Source organism: Chrysemys picta, chromosome 11, assembly GCF_011386835.1.
Source record: "Chrysemys picta bellii isolate R12L10 chromosome 11, ASM1138683v2, whole genome shotgun sequence".
Classification (NCBI taxonomy): Eukaryota; Metazoa; Chordata; order Testudines; family Emydidae; genus Chrysemys; species Chrysemys picta.
The window spans coordinates 11679795-11695738 of NC_088801.1; the positions used below are offsets into that span (position 1 = coordinate 11679795).

The 15944-nt window shown below is 43.4% G+C and overlaps 1 protein-coding gene and 1 long non-coding RNA gene across 10 annotated transcripts in view; one reads left to right on the plus strand and one right to left on the minus strand.

The window, feature by feature from the left end:
• Positions 1–15944, minus strand: part of MYLK (myosin light chain kinase) — a 303266-nt gene that overhangs the window by 169613 nt on the left and 117709 nt on the right. For all 7 annotated transcript variants that reach the window (XM_042843095.2, XM_008167811.4, XM_042843094.2 and 4 more), the window contains one exon: positions 41–248. In XM_042843095.2, coding sequence (XP_042699029.2) covers positions 41–248 — 208 coding nt within the window. The remainder of the gene's footprint in view (positions 1–40; positions 249–15944) is intronic.
• Positions 5197–15944, plus strand: part of LOC112059466 (uncharacterized) — a 35083-nt gene continuing 24335 nt past the window's right edge. The window contains exons 1-3 of one of the 3 annotated variants that reach the window (XR_006172788.2): positions 5197–5255; positions 5534–5598; positions 7392–7490. This is a non-coding gene — a long non-coding RNA (uncharacterized LOC112059466). The other 2 variants (XR_010591520.1, XR_010591519.1) reach the window with 2 other exon arrangements.

The window sequence follows — 15944 nt, forward strand, 5'->3', positions numbered from 1 at the left end:
TGATTATATTTAAGGAACAGCATAGTAATAGTCCTCTTACCTTCCACAGTTAGCTCCACTGTCACCTGGCGAACTCCACCATCATTTGCAGCCTCACAAGTGTATTTACCACCATCTTCCTCTTGCACATTTTTGATCACTAAGCTGAAAATCCCTCGAATGCTGCGGTCCACTACGTAATACTCTCCCTCTGTGATGGGAAGTCCATTTCTGTACCATGTGATCTTAGGTTCTGGATAGCCCCTGACCTAGAAAGATGGGTTGGGAAGAGGAGGGGAAGAAGAAAAACATAACAAGTGATTTTATCAATAAGAAATGCAGGATATTGAGCAACATTGTGGAAAGTTCTTGAAGCAGTAACTGTTAAACACATAAAAAACTTTGCAAGCCAAATGGCAGAACCTATTGAAACAGAGAAACGACAGGACAAATCAAAATGTTAAACTCATACTACTACTCAGGCAGATACTTATGCAGTGAAAGTTTTCCATTAGAATGATTTGCCTGCAGCAACATATTAAACTCACCAATGAGGAATTCTGAGGCCCAGGTTCCAAATATATAGAAATTCAAAGGCAGAGCAACTACTGTACATTTAAGTATGCAGGGCCTTTAGGCCAAATTTTTCTAACGTGGTTGCCTGCAGTTTGGCTGCTACTGGAAATGGTATTTATGCCACATGTCCCATAGGAAAGGGACTTGATTTTCCAATGTGCTGAGCACCTATAGCTCCTATTGACATCAGCGGAAGCCCCTCTGTCAACTAACCCACTTTTAAAAGAAAAATGAAGGGTCCACATTTGAAAACATGCCTTAACAGCCACTCAGATGCCTTGGTGGTGGGCACAGCACAGGACCCTAGAAAGATTAGATACCTCTCCCCCATATTATACTAAATGGATTCAGTCTATTGGTGAGCGAGCACAGACATGCATAATCGACTATAAAATGACAGTAGCCATAAGTTCATTGCAGAAGAGAACCACGTTAATTTTTTGCAAAGAAAGGAGAGGAGGTGGGTAGCTCATCGTCTGCTGCAGGTATTACTGATAGCTTCACATTTTGAGCCAGCTCTTCAGCTGGCATAAATGGTCATAGCATCATCGACTTCAATTGAACCATTCACGTCAGCTGAGGTTGTGGCGTTTTCACTCACAGAAGCAGGGAAAAAAAACAAAAACCCAGACATGCCCCTGATTTCCTCACAGAATTAACTGTTCAGGCAACGGTTCTTCCCACACTTCATGAGAAGCGCCACAACTTTGGGGATGCCTTTGTATGTGTCAAGTCACCCTAATGCAGCCAGCAAAGTAATATTTTCACCCTCCTTCCCTAATCCCTAACTGATAATTTAGCTCCCATTTCCTTGATCAAACATATTGTCTTTGCCTGAAACTCTTAAAATAACTGAACGGATCAAGAAGAAATGCCTCCTGCTGGCCTCCATCTCCTACTAAGGAGAAGGAATGCTGCAATCTGCTCTATTTTATGGAAGTTGGGCTTCCTAGCAAGTTGCCAATTTAGCTGCCCAGCAAAATTTAGATGCTCTGTCTTCAGTTGCATATAACTTAGTTTATCCAGATTCCTCCAACATTTCCTCCCTGCCTTGATTCAGCTGTCCATTTCCTTTTCCCGTACCACTCGCTCTCCTACTTACAATTTTCAGCAGCACCACCCATACTCATTCCTTTGTTCTCTTCTTTCAAAACCAACCCTTTCATTTCTAATCCAATCCCACTTCACACCAGCTGGGTTTCTCTTCTGCTGGAGCCTAACATTCCGATCTGCAAGGCTTTTTTAGAACCACAGCACTTACAGTAGTCAGAAGCCCTTTCCCTTCCATTAACTCCTAGTTACTTTTGTTAGTGACATGGCAATCCACACTCCGTCACATTAATTACCCAATATACAGTCCGTCATTACAGGAAATATTATGTTTCCCACTGTAGACAACATAATGAATGTGCTGGAGGAGCTTTCTATTTCCAATCTAAACATCTAAAACTTTTCCCAAGCCCAGCTTTACTTAAACAACATCAAGGTCCTTTGGTGAAAGTGTAACCCACACACCTCCTGGGTGTGGTACTCTGTCCCATCTAGTGGCACTGAGACCACTTAGAGAGAGATTAATGAGTCTGCTCTACACCCTTAGCTAAGAGCCATGTGGCTTTTAGCTCATGCATTTAGCACCAGAGATTCCAGGTTCGATCCCGCCCGGGGTCTGTCGGTGTTACAAAAGCTCTTTGGAATTCTTCAGCAATGGGAGACACTATTATAAATAAAAAGAGCCACCAAATCTCTTAATAACTTCATGGAGTTATCCTCACAAACCCCCTGTAAGGTAGGGAAATGTTGTTATCCTCATTTATGGATTTGGAACAGAGGCACAGAAGCTAAGTGATGTGCCCGGAGACACACAGGATGTTTGTGGTGGAACAGGAATCGAACCCAGGTCTCTCACAGCCCAGACTAATACTATAAGCACTGGACCGTCCATCCTCTCTCCATATTATGTGGCCATGCATTTCATAGAGCACAAGGTCCAACAACACACAGACTGTGCATCCATTATACCGTTTATCTTTCATGGTCAAAAAGATCACCACAGGGTCCTCAAGCTACAGGAACATTGTTTAAAAATAAACAAAAACACACCAAACAAATCTCTATCATAATTTAAAAACTAAATAGAAAAGCTCATCAAGAGATGTTCATGTAGCAGAAGGGAAACATCTTCTACACCACTGGTCCCCAAGCTGTGGGGCACTCCCCACTATGGGGACACAGAGGTATGTTTGGGGGGCTGCAGCAGGGCCTGGGCCAGCCCCCATGGGGGGCAGGGAGAGAGCACCACCCACCCCACTCTGCCCCCCAACTCCACACTGGCCCCAGCTGCAGCTTTGGCTCCTGGCCAGCACCACAGCCCCGGCCCTGCTCCCAGGCCCAATCCCGGCCCCCTGCTGCAGCTCCCAACTGACTCCCGGGGAGGCGTGGACAGATTCCATTACTGGTAAGGGGGGGGGGGGGGGGAGAATGCGACAGAAAAAGTTTGGGGACCACTGTTCTACACAATGTTTGACACCTAAAACATCTGGATTCTGTAACCATGGCATTAGGACTGGTCAAAAATTTTCTGTCAAAAAATGTTTTCAATGAAAAACCTGGATTTTCTACAAAACACTTTTCTTAAAAAGTGTCTGCTTTCATTGAAAGACCAAATGCACAGGAACTGAACGGTTCTCAGCCAAAACCAAAAGTCTGGCTGAAAAAAAAAAACTATACTTAGATTTGGAAATGCCACCAAAGTGGCTTGTGGTTATTGTATTTCAGATGACTCATGCTCCCATTCTCCTCCATGGACTGGATTTCCAACTTGGATTATATCTCCCATGATGCATCCCATCATCTCTGAGATGAGGCTGTGGTGCATCATGGGAGATTAAGTTAAACCGGGGAGCCTTGTTTATGACAGGGTAAAGGGAGCAGGTGGCACCCAAACTATAACTACCATGGCATTTCCAAATCTAAATATTTTCGGTTTCGGCCAAAATATTTGGTTTTCAATTTTCCCCCTTCAACAATTTTAAATATTCTGGTGTGTGTGGGGGGGTGGGGGGCAAGGTAGAAGAACCTTTTCCATCTCATTTGCAGGAACTGGCAGCTGAGGGCTTGGCTACACCAGAGATTTTTGCACCAATGCAGCTATACTCTAGCATAGATGATTCTGCATTGGTATAAAAGTGGCTTGAGCCACTGCAATTTATCCCAATCGGAACCTTTGAACACTAGTGCAATGCATCTGCCCCAAGGGTTTGTACCAGGGCTGCTACATCTGTGCAAAAATCCCAGTGTAGACAGGCCCTAAATTCTCCACTGACTATGAAATTAAAGTGAATGGCCTTTCTCCCAATTTTTAATACATAATAAGATGTGGAATTTAGGAAGACTCTTTATCTTCAAAATGTGTTATGATCGACTTAACTCTTTAGTCTTTATTGCCTTCCTGGGAAGAAGGTCTGATCTCCCCTGTGTGGATTAAGAAACTGAGCCACATAGGGGTTGAAGGACATGAGCAAAGCCAGAGGTAATTAGGGACAAAGTGTTAATTAGAATTGAATTTCGATGTTAGGCCATACACAGTAGGAGATATTAGGTTTCAGGAATTTTAGATGAAATAGAATTTAAAATTATTGTTTTAGACACACACGTTTAGGACCAAGACGACCGTCGTAAATATTCAGAAAGTAGCTGTTTGAGTGGTATGCAGAAAGGAGGTTCTTTAATAGCGACTTCATTATTTGGCCAGAATGGGCCAGATTCTAAGCTGGTGCAAATCAGCACAGATCTACTGAAGTTACTCTAGCTATGTCAATTTGCACCTGCTGAGAATCCAGTCCATAAGCGTAATTCATCTGCCTCACCTCGCCCAAGAGGCATGCCATACACACACACACACACACACACACACACACACACACACACACACACACACACACACTTGCAGAACATATAGAATTGTAGATTGTAAAGATATAGGAAAAATATCACTCCATTTCCCTGCCAGTGCAAAATGGTTCCCTACAATATTTCTTCTAGTGTATAGTCCAGTTCAGCTTCAAATGACTCGTGCAATGGGCTTCCATTACTTCTTTTGGGGGCAACAATTACACCATTTAACAGATCTCTAATGAAGAATTTTCCTGAGATTTAGGCCATGTCTATATTTCCCAGCTTACAGCAGCACAGATGTGAGAGCATTCCTGTAGCCACGTTATGCCAATGGGAGAGAGCTCTCCTGTTGACATAATAAAACCAGCTGAACGAGCGTCGCTGTGCACATGAGCGCTTATGCCAGCAACACTTACGTTGCTCAGGGTGTGTGTTTCTTTCACACCCCTGAGCTACAGAAGTTTTGCCAACATAAGTGCTAGTGTAGGCATGGCCTTAGTCTACATTTTTGCCTTTATTTGTCATAGTATTCCCAACTCCAACTTGGACCACAGTAGATCATTCCTACTGTCAGGTAAGAGTTAAAATTTAGCTAACAGCTAAGACAAAGACTGCAGAACAACAGGAATGCTTCAGTAGCATTCAGTAGCAAGGACACTGACAACTGTAAACAATTGATAAGCTTATATGGTCAATGCCTGCCCAGTAATTCAGTTCTTAGAACAGAACAAACCCTCCTTTCACAGCCCATCAGATATCTGTAAGCACTCATCCCTACCCCCCACCCCACCTCCTTCCCCCATAAGGTAGGCATAGACGTTTGATGCAATTAGGATGACCTCTATATGTATGTACTGTTCTTATTTTAATCTTTGCTCACGGTTCTCTCTTGACTTGTAACAATGTCTGTCTCTGTATGTACAGATAAATGCAAATGAATTGATAAGAGAATGTATATAACTGGCCACTATGGCACCATATTTTTGAAGCTGCTTGTCAGTCTTCCCGGTACCGTGAATAAACCCCGTTCAGTATTTTCTGTGCTTGCCTGATTCATGGGGAAAATAATCTTTTTGCCTAACAGTTTTGGCGCAGCGAGCAGGGTGTGATCGGGAATCCTCGGAGAGTTTCTCACAACCAGGGATAGAGGTGAGTAGTCTTTTACTTACCACCTCTAGTGCACACCTTGGTTTGGGACTCCCCGAGACATCCCTTCGCACTCCTTTTTTAATACAAACCACATATAGGACGCACAGACCAGAGGACTGAACGGGACTGTGTTTGTGGCCAAGTTTTTGGAGTGCAGGGATCGCTGGAGGCGAAGGCTGCACTACCAAGTTTTTGGGGTGCAGGGATCGCAGGAGACGAAGGCTGCATCGCCAGTTACTGAGCACCAGAGTCTGTGCTGCAGTAAACGGAGTACAAGGGTGTGCTCAGTCGAGCACTGCTTAAGCGCTGCTTAAGTGGATTTTAGGAAGCTGGGATACAAAGTCGTATGAGTTGCCCCAGAATTCGTCAATGATGCCCTCTACGGGAGGGAGACTCTGATTTGATAAAAGGGAAACATGAGAAGGTTCAAAAGACGATCGCAAAAATGGATGGAATGAGGGTATGAGTACGATGGACCGCGTGTTGTGGTGGTCTGGTCAGACTAAAGGAAGATTAGAGAAGGGGATTGTAATAATGTATTGCGAATATGAAAGGAAACTACAAGAGTTGGAAACACTCCAAAAGGCTCTTACATTAGAGCTAAATCAAAAGGCAGATTGCAACTGCAAGCTGAGTAAGCTTGAAGCAGAAAACAAGGCTCTAAAAGCAAAACTAAAAAAAAAAAAAGCCCAACTCCTCTGCACATCGTATTGTTGCTAGCATACAACAGAAGGGTAATTTTACCGACCCTGACTCAAGCAGCGATATTGATAAAGACCAAAATGAAATTAGTTGGAAACACCTTGAGAATCAAATTCAAAAACACATGGGGGAAGCTCAAGATATTTGGCCCCCTCCTCCTCCCCCACCTTTTAACCCAGAATTAAGTGCCAGTGCTCCCTGGGCCCCTCTCCAAGTGACCATTCGGTGGTCAGGAACAGGTGAAAACAATTCCTCTCAGCACAGAGGAAATAAGGGGCTTACTGAAAGATCTCCCTGATCTAAAGCCCAAATTTGATATTCTGGAAAAGAATAAGTCAGATTGTTACCACCTACACGTTACATCCCAGGGATCTTTATATCTTAACAAAAGCTAAATGCCCTGATCTATCATGGGCCAAGATCCCTACAGAAGGGCACCGAAACGGCATTTGGGACTCTCTTAAATTTTAATCTGAAAATGATATGACCCTTGCCTGCACTGAGTTTAAGGAAGCCGTCCAAGAAGCCTTGGGGAACGGAGCCGGTAATTGGGGACTGATTGTGGGCTGCGTACAAGGCAAGACCAAGCCTGCGGCTCAATATTGAGAGAGAAAGTGGGAGATGTATTCCAGCAATGCACGCCTTGCAGACCCAAAGAAAATAGATCAGGTGTTTCTAAAAATGTTAAAGGAAGGTTTTAACTCCCAACTGCAAACAGCCCTTAATTTGGGAGTGAACCCAGGCTCTTATTATGAATCCATCTGTATGTGGGCCTCTGAATGCGCAGCCAGACAAGCTAAAAAAATAAGGAGCAAGGCTACTTGCGTTGCCGTGGTAACAGCAGAAGACCAGGTAGCCTGTTATAATTGTGGGTGTCTCGGGCATACCCAAAAGAACTGCAGGCGCAAGGCCCAAAAGCCTAGTCAGGGACACATGTTTGGGCAGAAAATAAACTGTCTTGCAGTTCGATGCCTGCTCATCTTTGCCCACCCATCCAGATTACCAGTCAACTCCCTCCACCTACCAAGCAATACCCTCTCAAACCTGAGGCTGTGGATGCAGTAGGTAACATTATTCACTCTTTACTTCAGCAAAGCATACTGGTTCCTTGTGGAAGTACACCCTCTTAAGCCCAGGACCCTCCAGAAACCCCCTCGTGGATGGACGTACAGGAGGGAGATCAAGTCATGGTAAGAACATACAACCCCGGGATATTTCAGTCAAAATACTATGGCCCGCACATGGTATTGGCCCATACAGATACCTCTGTGAAAGTGCAAGGAATTCCAACATGGGTTCATAAAACCAGAATTAAAATGTATAAATAAATTCATTGTGTTTATATTGTATCCTGTTAGGTAACAAATGTTAACTCCCCACATTAATCCTCCTGGAAAACACACCTGATGCAGCATCCTGGAACCTGCCCTTAATACATGTTACACAAGATGTCTGTTTCAAAGCTGGCCAGTATGTGCAACTCCCTACAGGAGGCAGCGGTGAATGGGTTTAAAAAAAGACACTTTGCTTGCCCCCAGACCGACCACCTGGGACCTATCATGGTTACAGCTCGCCTCCAAAAACATCCAGGCACCAAGGTCTCAATCTGACTACCACAGCCCAGGAGCAGTCTTCGGCTCCCTCCCTGCATTTCACTGGATCTGGACTGTAACTGGGTATTTAGCTCCAGGGGATGTGGGCGCACACATATAGGACCCCCAATTTTGGGATGCAATGTCATACAGTTCTTGGGTCAAAGGCCAAACCACCCAAGCCCTTAAGCATACTAACACCAGGTTATCTTATGCTCTAACTGCAATTGATGTAGCCATAGAGGATTTTTACAAAATCATTGAGAAAACCTCACATGCTATAGTCAACCTGGCCAAGTCACAAGCTAAAGGTTGTGCTTGTGATATGCTGCCTCGTGATCTGTTTAACATTGCAAAAGAAAACATGTTAGATGTATGCCTGGGTTTTCCCCCATCCCATACCCTTTCCTCCCCCACCCTTGCCCACATTGCAGGCATTTCTACTCAACTGATAGTAGCCTCTTTAATTCCTCCAAACTCACCCTTCTCCTTTAATTTCTTTCTTGTTTACCCTTCTGTTATCCCTATCCATGTGTTTCCTCCTTCTTTCCATTTTAAGTCTATTGGATATGTAACTAACGATATGGTGTACAAAGTAGGGTTGTCCGGATACCTGGCACCATCCCCTGGTAATGCTACACTGATGACAGCCTCGGACTGTTGTAGAAAAACAAACAGTTACATTGTGTGTTCCTGTTCTACCCTTCGTCCTTTAACCTTGTCCTCTTCTGTTGTTGTGGATGTCCTTCCTTTTGCAGACGGTGAAGTTGCTGTATAAGTATCCACTACTCAGTGATGTGCATTTTATTACATGTACGGACCATTACGGTGCCAGGCAAACGCTTCCATGTGCCTGCAGATTACGGACTCATTTACCCCAGGTGATGTGCACCTCCCTGGCCGTGCGTTCACTAAAATGACAGCGGCTCGTCGGTGGTATAACAACCTATACCTGGACAATACACCGGTTTAACTGGCCAAGAAGGTACCACTAAAAGTGGTCCGGGCTGCTGCATCTGCGTTTACCACTGTTCATAACCATGTCACCAAAGGTCACATTCCAACCAAACTATCACCCGACTGGAAGATCCTGTTCATAATGCATCCTGCAGCCCCATCTCCTGGTGGACTATTGTCCAAACAATAGCTGCTGCTGCTTCTGTATTTGTGTTGCTAACCTCTCTGGTCATGTGTGGGTACTTTAGACACAGGCTTAAAAATCTTACTTTGTTTCCTACCTTTACCCCCTTCCCCCAATTCCCCTCTGCCCCCCCTCCCCCTCCTACCTCCCTTGGGCAACCCTAAAACAGATCATGTATATCAAAGCATTTAAAGTATTGACTTTATCTCTTCTAAAAGTTTGATATGTCAACAAGAGGGCATTGTCGGGCAAGAGTTAAAATTTAGCTAACAGCTAAGACAAAAACAGCAGAACAAGCAGGAATGCTTCAGTAGCAAGGACACTGACAACTGTAAACAATTGATAAGCTTATATGGTCAATGCCTGCCCAGTAATTCAGTTCTTAGAACAGAACAAACCCTCCCTTCACAGCCCACCGGATATCTGTAAGCACTCATCCCTCCCCCCACCCCGTCTCCTTCCCCCATAAGGTAGTCATAGACGTTTGATGCAATTAGGATGGCCTCTATATGTACACACTGTTTTTATTTTAATCTTTGCTCACGGTTCTCTCTTGACTTGTAACAATGTCTGTCTCTGTATGTACAGATAAATGCAAATGAATTGATAAGACAATGTATATAACTGGCCACTATGGCACCATATTTTTGAAGCCACTTGTCAGTCTTCCCTGTACAGTGAGTAAACCCCCTTCAGTATTGTCTGTGCTTACCTGATTCTTGGGGAAAAGCATCTTTTCCCTAACATTACCCAACGCTTCAGTTATGGATAGGCAGCTACAGATACCTCTTCAGTATCATTTGGCTGAGTTATACATAAATATTTTTTCAATTTCTTCCATGTGTGTTTATTTTGTACAGGATATCTGTATGTTTTTAGACATATGCATGTCTAAGAAGCTGCGGAAATTCCATACCAAAAATTAAAATACAGGCTGATCGACATGCGATTTCCCTTTGATGGGTTAAGTCATTCCCTTCACTAGCTCTATTTTTTTGTTCTTTAATATAAGGCTTGAAAATGAAATGAAGAGAGGAAATGTTTGCAGCACTGCTCTACTGAAAGGATTTATTTCAGGTTTGGGTTTGGAATGTGTTTCAAACCGAGCCAGACCCACTCTGAAAGACATAGTCTTGCCATAAAAGTGTCAGGGATCCTTAAATGAATCACTGGTTACTGGGTTTTATGCTGATGGACCAATTCCAGAACTGCAGCAGGTTTTATATTCCTCTCCTAACCTTTCCAGAGCTCAGTAAAAACATCTGCCTTGAATAATGCATCCAAAGCAAGGAGGAATCTATCTGCTTATCTAATGCCCTGCAGCATAGGGCTATAACCTTTATTTACTGCCTTGTCCTTTCTTTGTATGAATATCTCCAATTCTGATGAGACCCTGGCCTTTCACTCCAGCCTCTCCCGCAAACATTAAAAAATGCTGACAACAACAAAAATTAGTGAAGATTTTTTGTATGGTACTATACAGGGTTAGAGTTTTGGGCTGTGAACGTCAACTGCTGAATCTTCCTGAAAAGTCCTGTTAATATAAACATATACTGTGTGTCAAAGCACCACGATGAAGATCTGAGAAAGAACTCTATGCCCATGAAACTGTCACAGTTGTGTGTCTAGCTCTATGGGCACATCGCCCCTAGGAAAAACAGAACACCACTGAAGCTATGCAGTCAAGGGACAGTGTCATGTAAAATGGCTGCAACCAGGATTCTTATATGCACCCAAAGACACCTTAAGACAGCAATGTACTCTCAGTGGCTCAGCGCTCATGTCGCACTCCCACATCAGTGCGGGCTGGGCAGGCTAATGATCCAACCAGCAGACCAAATTCAGTGATGAATCCTGGTCACATGCCACCTGAGGCACGTTGCGCATATGCGAAGAAGCAGCGGCTCTTTGCTTGACTGCTCCAAATTAGGGGCATGATTTTCTAAAACATGAGAGGTGGTTTACACTCAAAAACCAGCAGTTTGCTCTCTAAGTTATGCCACAGTCTCAATGGCAGGTCATGGTGGGCTGAAGAACCAGTGTAGGTTGTGCTTTGATGTTCAGAGTCAAATCCTGCTCTGAGATAGGCATCAGTGGCTCCAATGAGGTTAATGGTATATGCAAGAGCTGAGCACAGTCCCCTAAGAACAGCTACAACCCCAAATTCAATACACTGCAATACATATCAGTGAGGCGTGCTGTGCTGCTGAGTTGCATGCACTTGGTGTGTAGTCACAAAGAAGATACTTGAAACAATGTCAAATATTGTAATATCTTGCTCATTCCAATGCTGGCTGAAGTGTCTGAGGCTTGCCGTTTCAGTTAAAGTTCAAGTGTGTCACATAATGCTAATCTCGGTCACAGCAACATACAGCATGATAAGGCCAGGAAAGAGATGACTGCTAAGACGTCTGTCTTGGATTGCGAAGACCAAAGTACAGGGTACACACACACACACACAAAAACCACATCAAAATTCACATTCAGGCACATGCTGGACTCTCACCACATGTAACAGCCGCAATAAACCAAACAGACCCCCAAAAGACTGGCCTTAAGGAACTACAGGAATGTACAGTACTAGCCATTTAAAATTACTTCTGTCCTGCAGCGGATTTCATACACTGCAGCGTGAATTCCATTGAATGACACTGAGCTCCTGTAAAAAGACAATCCTTTCCCTGCAGAACTGGAGGAATTTTAAAGGTCCAAGGTTGGAGCAATATATGGTGTTAAGTCGTGCTGTGGTAAATGCACACCACTTTTGCTCCTCACCATTTCTTTTTGCGCACCTAAAGTAGGTGTCAAGCCCAGAGTGTATAAACTGCTCAGCTAAAGGAAGAGTCTCGATCGCTCAACCTATGTAAAATAAGAGATGCTTTGTGATTTATCTTTGCAATACTAAGAGGCATAAAAATGTTATGTACCCTACTCAGCTCTTCCTACTTCATGCTCTATTTAAACTACAGTAGAACGTCAGAGTTATGAACACCAGAGTTACCAACTGACTTGTCAACCACACACCTTCTTTGGAACCAGAAGTAAACAATCAGGCAGCAGCAGAGACAAAAAAAAAAGACATACAATACAGTACTGTGTTAAATGTACACTACTAAAAATATAAAGGGAAATTAAAAAAAAAAAAAGATTTGACAAGGTAGGGCAACTGTTTCCATGCTTGTTTCATTTATATTAAGATGGCTAAAAGCAGCATTTTTCCTCTGCATAGTAAAGTTTCAAAGCTGTATTAAGTCAATGTTCAGTTGTAAACTTTTGAAAGAACAACCATAACGTTTTGTTCAGAGTTAGGAACATTTCAGAGTTATAAACAACCTCCATTCCCGTCTTGTAACTCTGACGTTCTACTGCATAGTTTTCTACTCCTCTATATTTATTTTTGCCTCTTTTTGGGAGGGCTGTCATTGCAACACAGTGTTAAAGCATAACAGAATATGCTGGGTGGCATTAAATCCTTTGACGCCTACGGGTTTGTTGCTCCTGCTGTTAAATACTATTCCCTCTTACTCCAGGTTCTCCATGTGGGAAATCTTTATTTTAGAAGCCAAAGGGGTTAAATGGAATAAATATGGACACACTTCAAAGAGAAAGCTCTCAGCTCGGCAGGGACTAAGAACACATGAAGTGAAACAGGGATACAGAACAAAGGTTTTCAACATGCCCTGATGTTTTTAGGCATATGCTCACCTAGACATTACACAATCCCCTAGGGTTACCACTGCTGTTGCCTAGAATCAGCACCTCATTCTCCAGTGTACACAGTGACTTTTTAATCATTTTAAAAAAAGACTGAAGCTTGATATTGCAGCTGGTTCATCTATTATTAGTAGACAGTAGCAGTTGTAGCTATACCCTCGACTGGCTTTCAGTTTGGAGCATCACAATAGCCTGATCAAGGATACTGAATTCATAGGAGAACCATGATAAACTGCTGCTGTATACGGATACTGGGGCAAACTTAACATCTGGAATGTACACAGCAGACTGCTTATTTCTTGCCATAGTCCATGCTTTATCATCCTTCCTCTCCTTCCCTCAGAGCACTTGTTACCCTGTTCTAGATCCCGTCATATCTAATTTCTTGTCCTTTACTCCTACAAGAAAGATGCCTTAGCTAAGGAAAAAGATCCAAGAGCAACTGACCAGCCAGCGCTGCTGAGAACCCCTGTAAGCTTTCTGATCTTTCACAACAAGGCTGGTAGGTTTCTAGATTGTTTGAATATATGCCTGCATAGCTGTTAACAGAGTGTCACACAGTGAGCAAGCCCTGTGAAAAAGGGTCATGGTCCAGCTTCTGTCCTCTGTGTAGTTTCCACTGAGAACCAATGACTTCTGGGAGTTGTGGTTCCCAAAAGGGCAGTGGGAGTTAGAGACTACAGCAAGGGATGCTGGATAAGGGGGCAAAGATATAAATAAGCTCCCTTCCCTCACAAGGAAGAGGAATCAGCCGCAGCTGCAGGGTTTCTCCCGTGAGGAGGTGGCCAAGTTCTAAAACAGAGCTACTGAGGTTCGCTCAGGAGGAGATCTAAGAGGCAGGCAGCATGGAGTCAGGAATCCCAGTGAGGGGTGATTTGTTCACATGATAGAAGACTGCTTGGGATACCTGCCTCCAAGCATAAACAGCTGTTATACTTTGTTTTCTTGGATTCTTAAGTTACCACAAAAGGGATGGGGTTGGGCCAGAGGAATTACTAAAATTAGTAACAAGATAATATTAGTGCATTCTCTAAAATGTATTCAATAAATACATAATCCAATGCAACCCTACCCTCCCAGAGAAAAGTATGACTGTAATTAAATAGCACCGTAAAGCCTGCACATTTAATCCTTTCAATAGCAGAGTTATAGCATAAGAAAGCTAGGCAAGGCAAGCTGTAGCTCAATTAGGTAGAAACCACACGTAACAGTGATGGGCACCGTACAGATTCTAGATAGAACTAAATAGATTCTTTACTAGGTAATCTGGAAAAAGAAGAACAGGAGTATTGTGGCACCTTAGAGACTAACAAATTTATTAGAGCATAAGCTTATGCTCTAATAAATTTGTTAGTCTCTAAGATGCCACAATACTCCTGTTCTTCTTTTTGCGGATACAGACTAACACGGCTGTTACTCTGAAACCTAGGTAATCTGGGCAGACAGAAGGCAGTATCTGTTCATTTTCACTTCCTATCAGTTCTGACCACTGCTTTATTTCAGCTTTCATGCCACCTGTCCATACTGATGGCAGGTCTCTTTCTTTTATCCAAGCTTCATGTTAATTTGACCAGTTTTGCTATCTTTGGCAGTAAACAGAAGTAACACCAGAAGATTCGTCTCACACAGGACATTATTTAATGCATTATGACACTCCACAAAATGCAAAGCAACAGTTCAGCAATCTAAAGCAGCTTGTTCAAACCAGCTGCTTTTACACTGTCCATGCCCTCCAAATCTAGGTTCTGCCCTTCAAACAGCAGGCAAACTGGCTGAAATCCATGCACACCAGTTTCCTCAGACGAGGGCAAGTCTCAAAGAGCAAACCAGGGATGTCCATCCTACTAGTTCTCTCCCTGCTTGCCTACGTCCCATTCTGAAATTAATGCTGGAGAGGGGATTTAGTATTTGGAAGAAACATAGCATTCCTCATTACAAACTGGCACAGAGAACTCATGAAGTTCACTCCAGATAAAAGACTGAACTGACGGGGACTGATATCCTAAATCAGACACACTAATAATTCTAATAAGCCAGAACTCAAAACCGCTAGTTCTCTTGGCCTTTATCATTAGTTTGCTTGAAAACCTACCATGCTGTTATAAAAATGCATCAAACCTTCATATGCCATGGCACTGACTGTAACAAAGACACCTGATAGACATATTATTCACTGATACAGTACCTCATTTAGTCTGTTATGTACTTATAATTAAGGCTACGATTTAGTCACAGAGGTCACGGATTCCATGACTTTACCGGACCTCCATGACTTCTTCAGCTTCAGCTGTCTGCAGCTGAAGCCAGGCTTGGAGCCGTGGCTGGGGCTGGACCCGGGGCTTTAGTAAGAGTCACGGACAGGTCTTGGGCTCCATGAATTTGTATTTGTCGCCCGTGACCTGTCCATGACTTTTACTAAAAATAACAGACATAATCTTACCCTTATTTATAATGCACTTCTCACTGCAGTATCTATATGTGACAGATATGTCAATTCCTGCAATATCTTTGGGACATTTTATTGTATTAAATGTACATATCATTGTGGGCCAGGGATTGTATGTAACTCCATGGGGAAGGGTGACCACAGGCCTCCAGGAGCTACGAACAGTAAAGAGCGATTAGGCAAATTCACACCGGTTGTGTGGTACCTCCAGAGAGGTACCACCACCTGGAAAGGCTTGCATATACTGGTTCAAACTGGATTCTCTAGAGACCCACAAACAAGAAAGGACCTTTGGATAAAAAGCCTGAGTTTAAATGTCTCCGAGTCTTCTTTTTGATCCAGCAAAGTGATAGAACCTTCTGATCAAAGGGAGGGCAGGGGGCAGTTCATTCCGGGAAACTCTGGAAGGATTTTGGCCTATGGAGGCTGCATAAGACTTTGGGTGACCTCTGGTAAGCTTTTACCACGTGTATAGGAATATCTATTGTTTTAATAGGTTTTCTCTGTAATACTTTCACCTCAAGAGTAAGTGTGCTTGCACAGAAAGAGCTGTTTGGTAACAACTGGAGGTAATTATGCTGCTTACAGCCTCTGAGGAGAAAGCAACTGAAGATACGGGCCTGTTTAGGCAGGCTGGCTTGCTGAGAATAACACAATATAGGCAGGGCACTGTGTACCTGAAAAAAAACTCACTCAGGAGGGAGAGAAATGCAGGTCACTGCCAAAGACAGGCGATAGCTGAGAAGCTGGG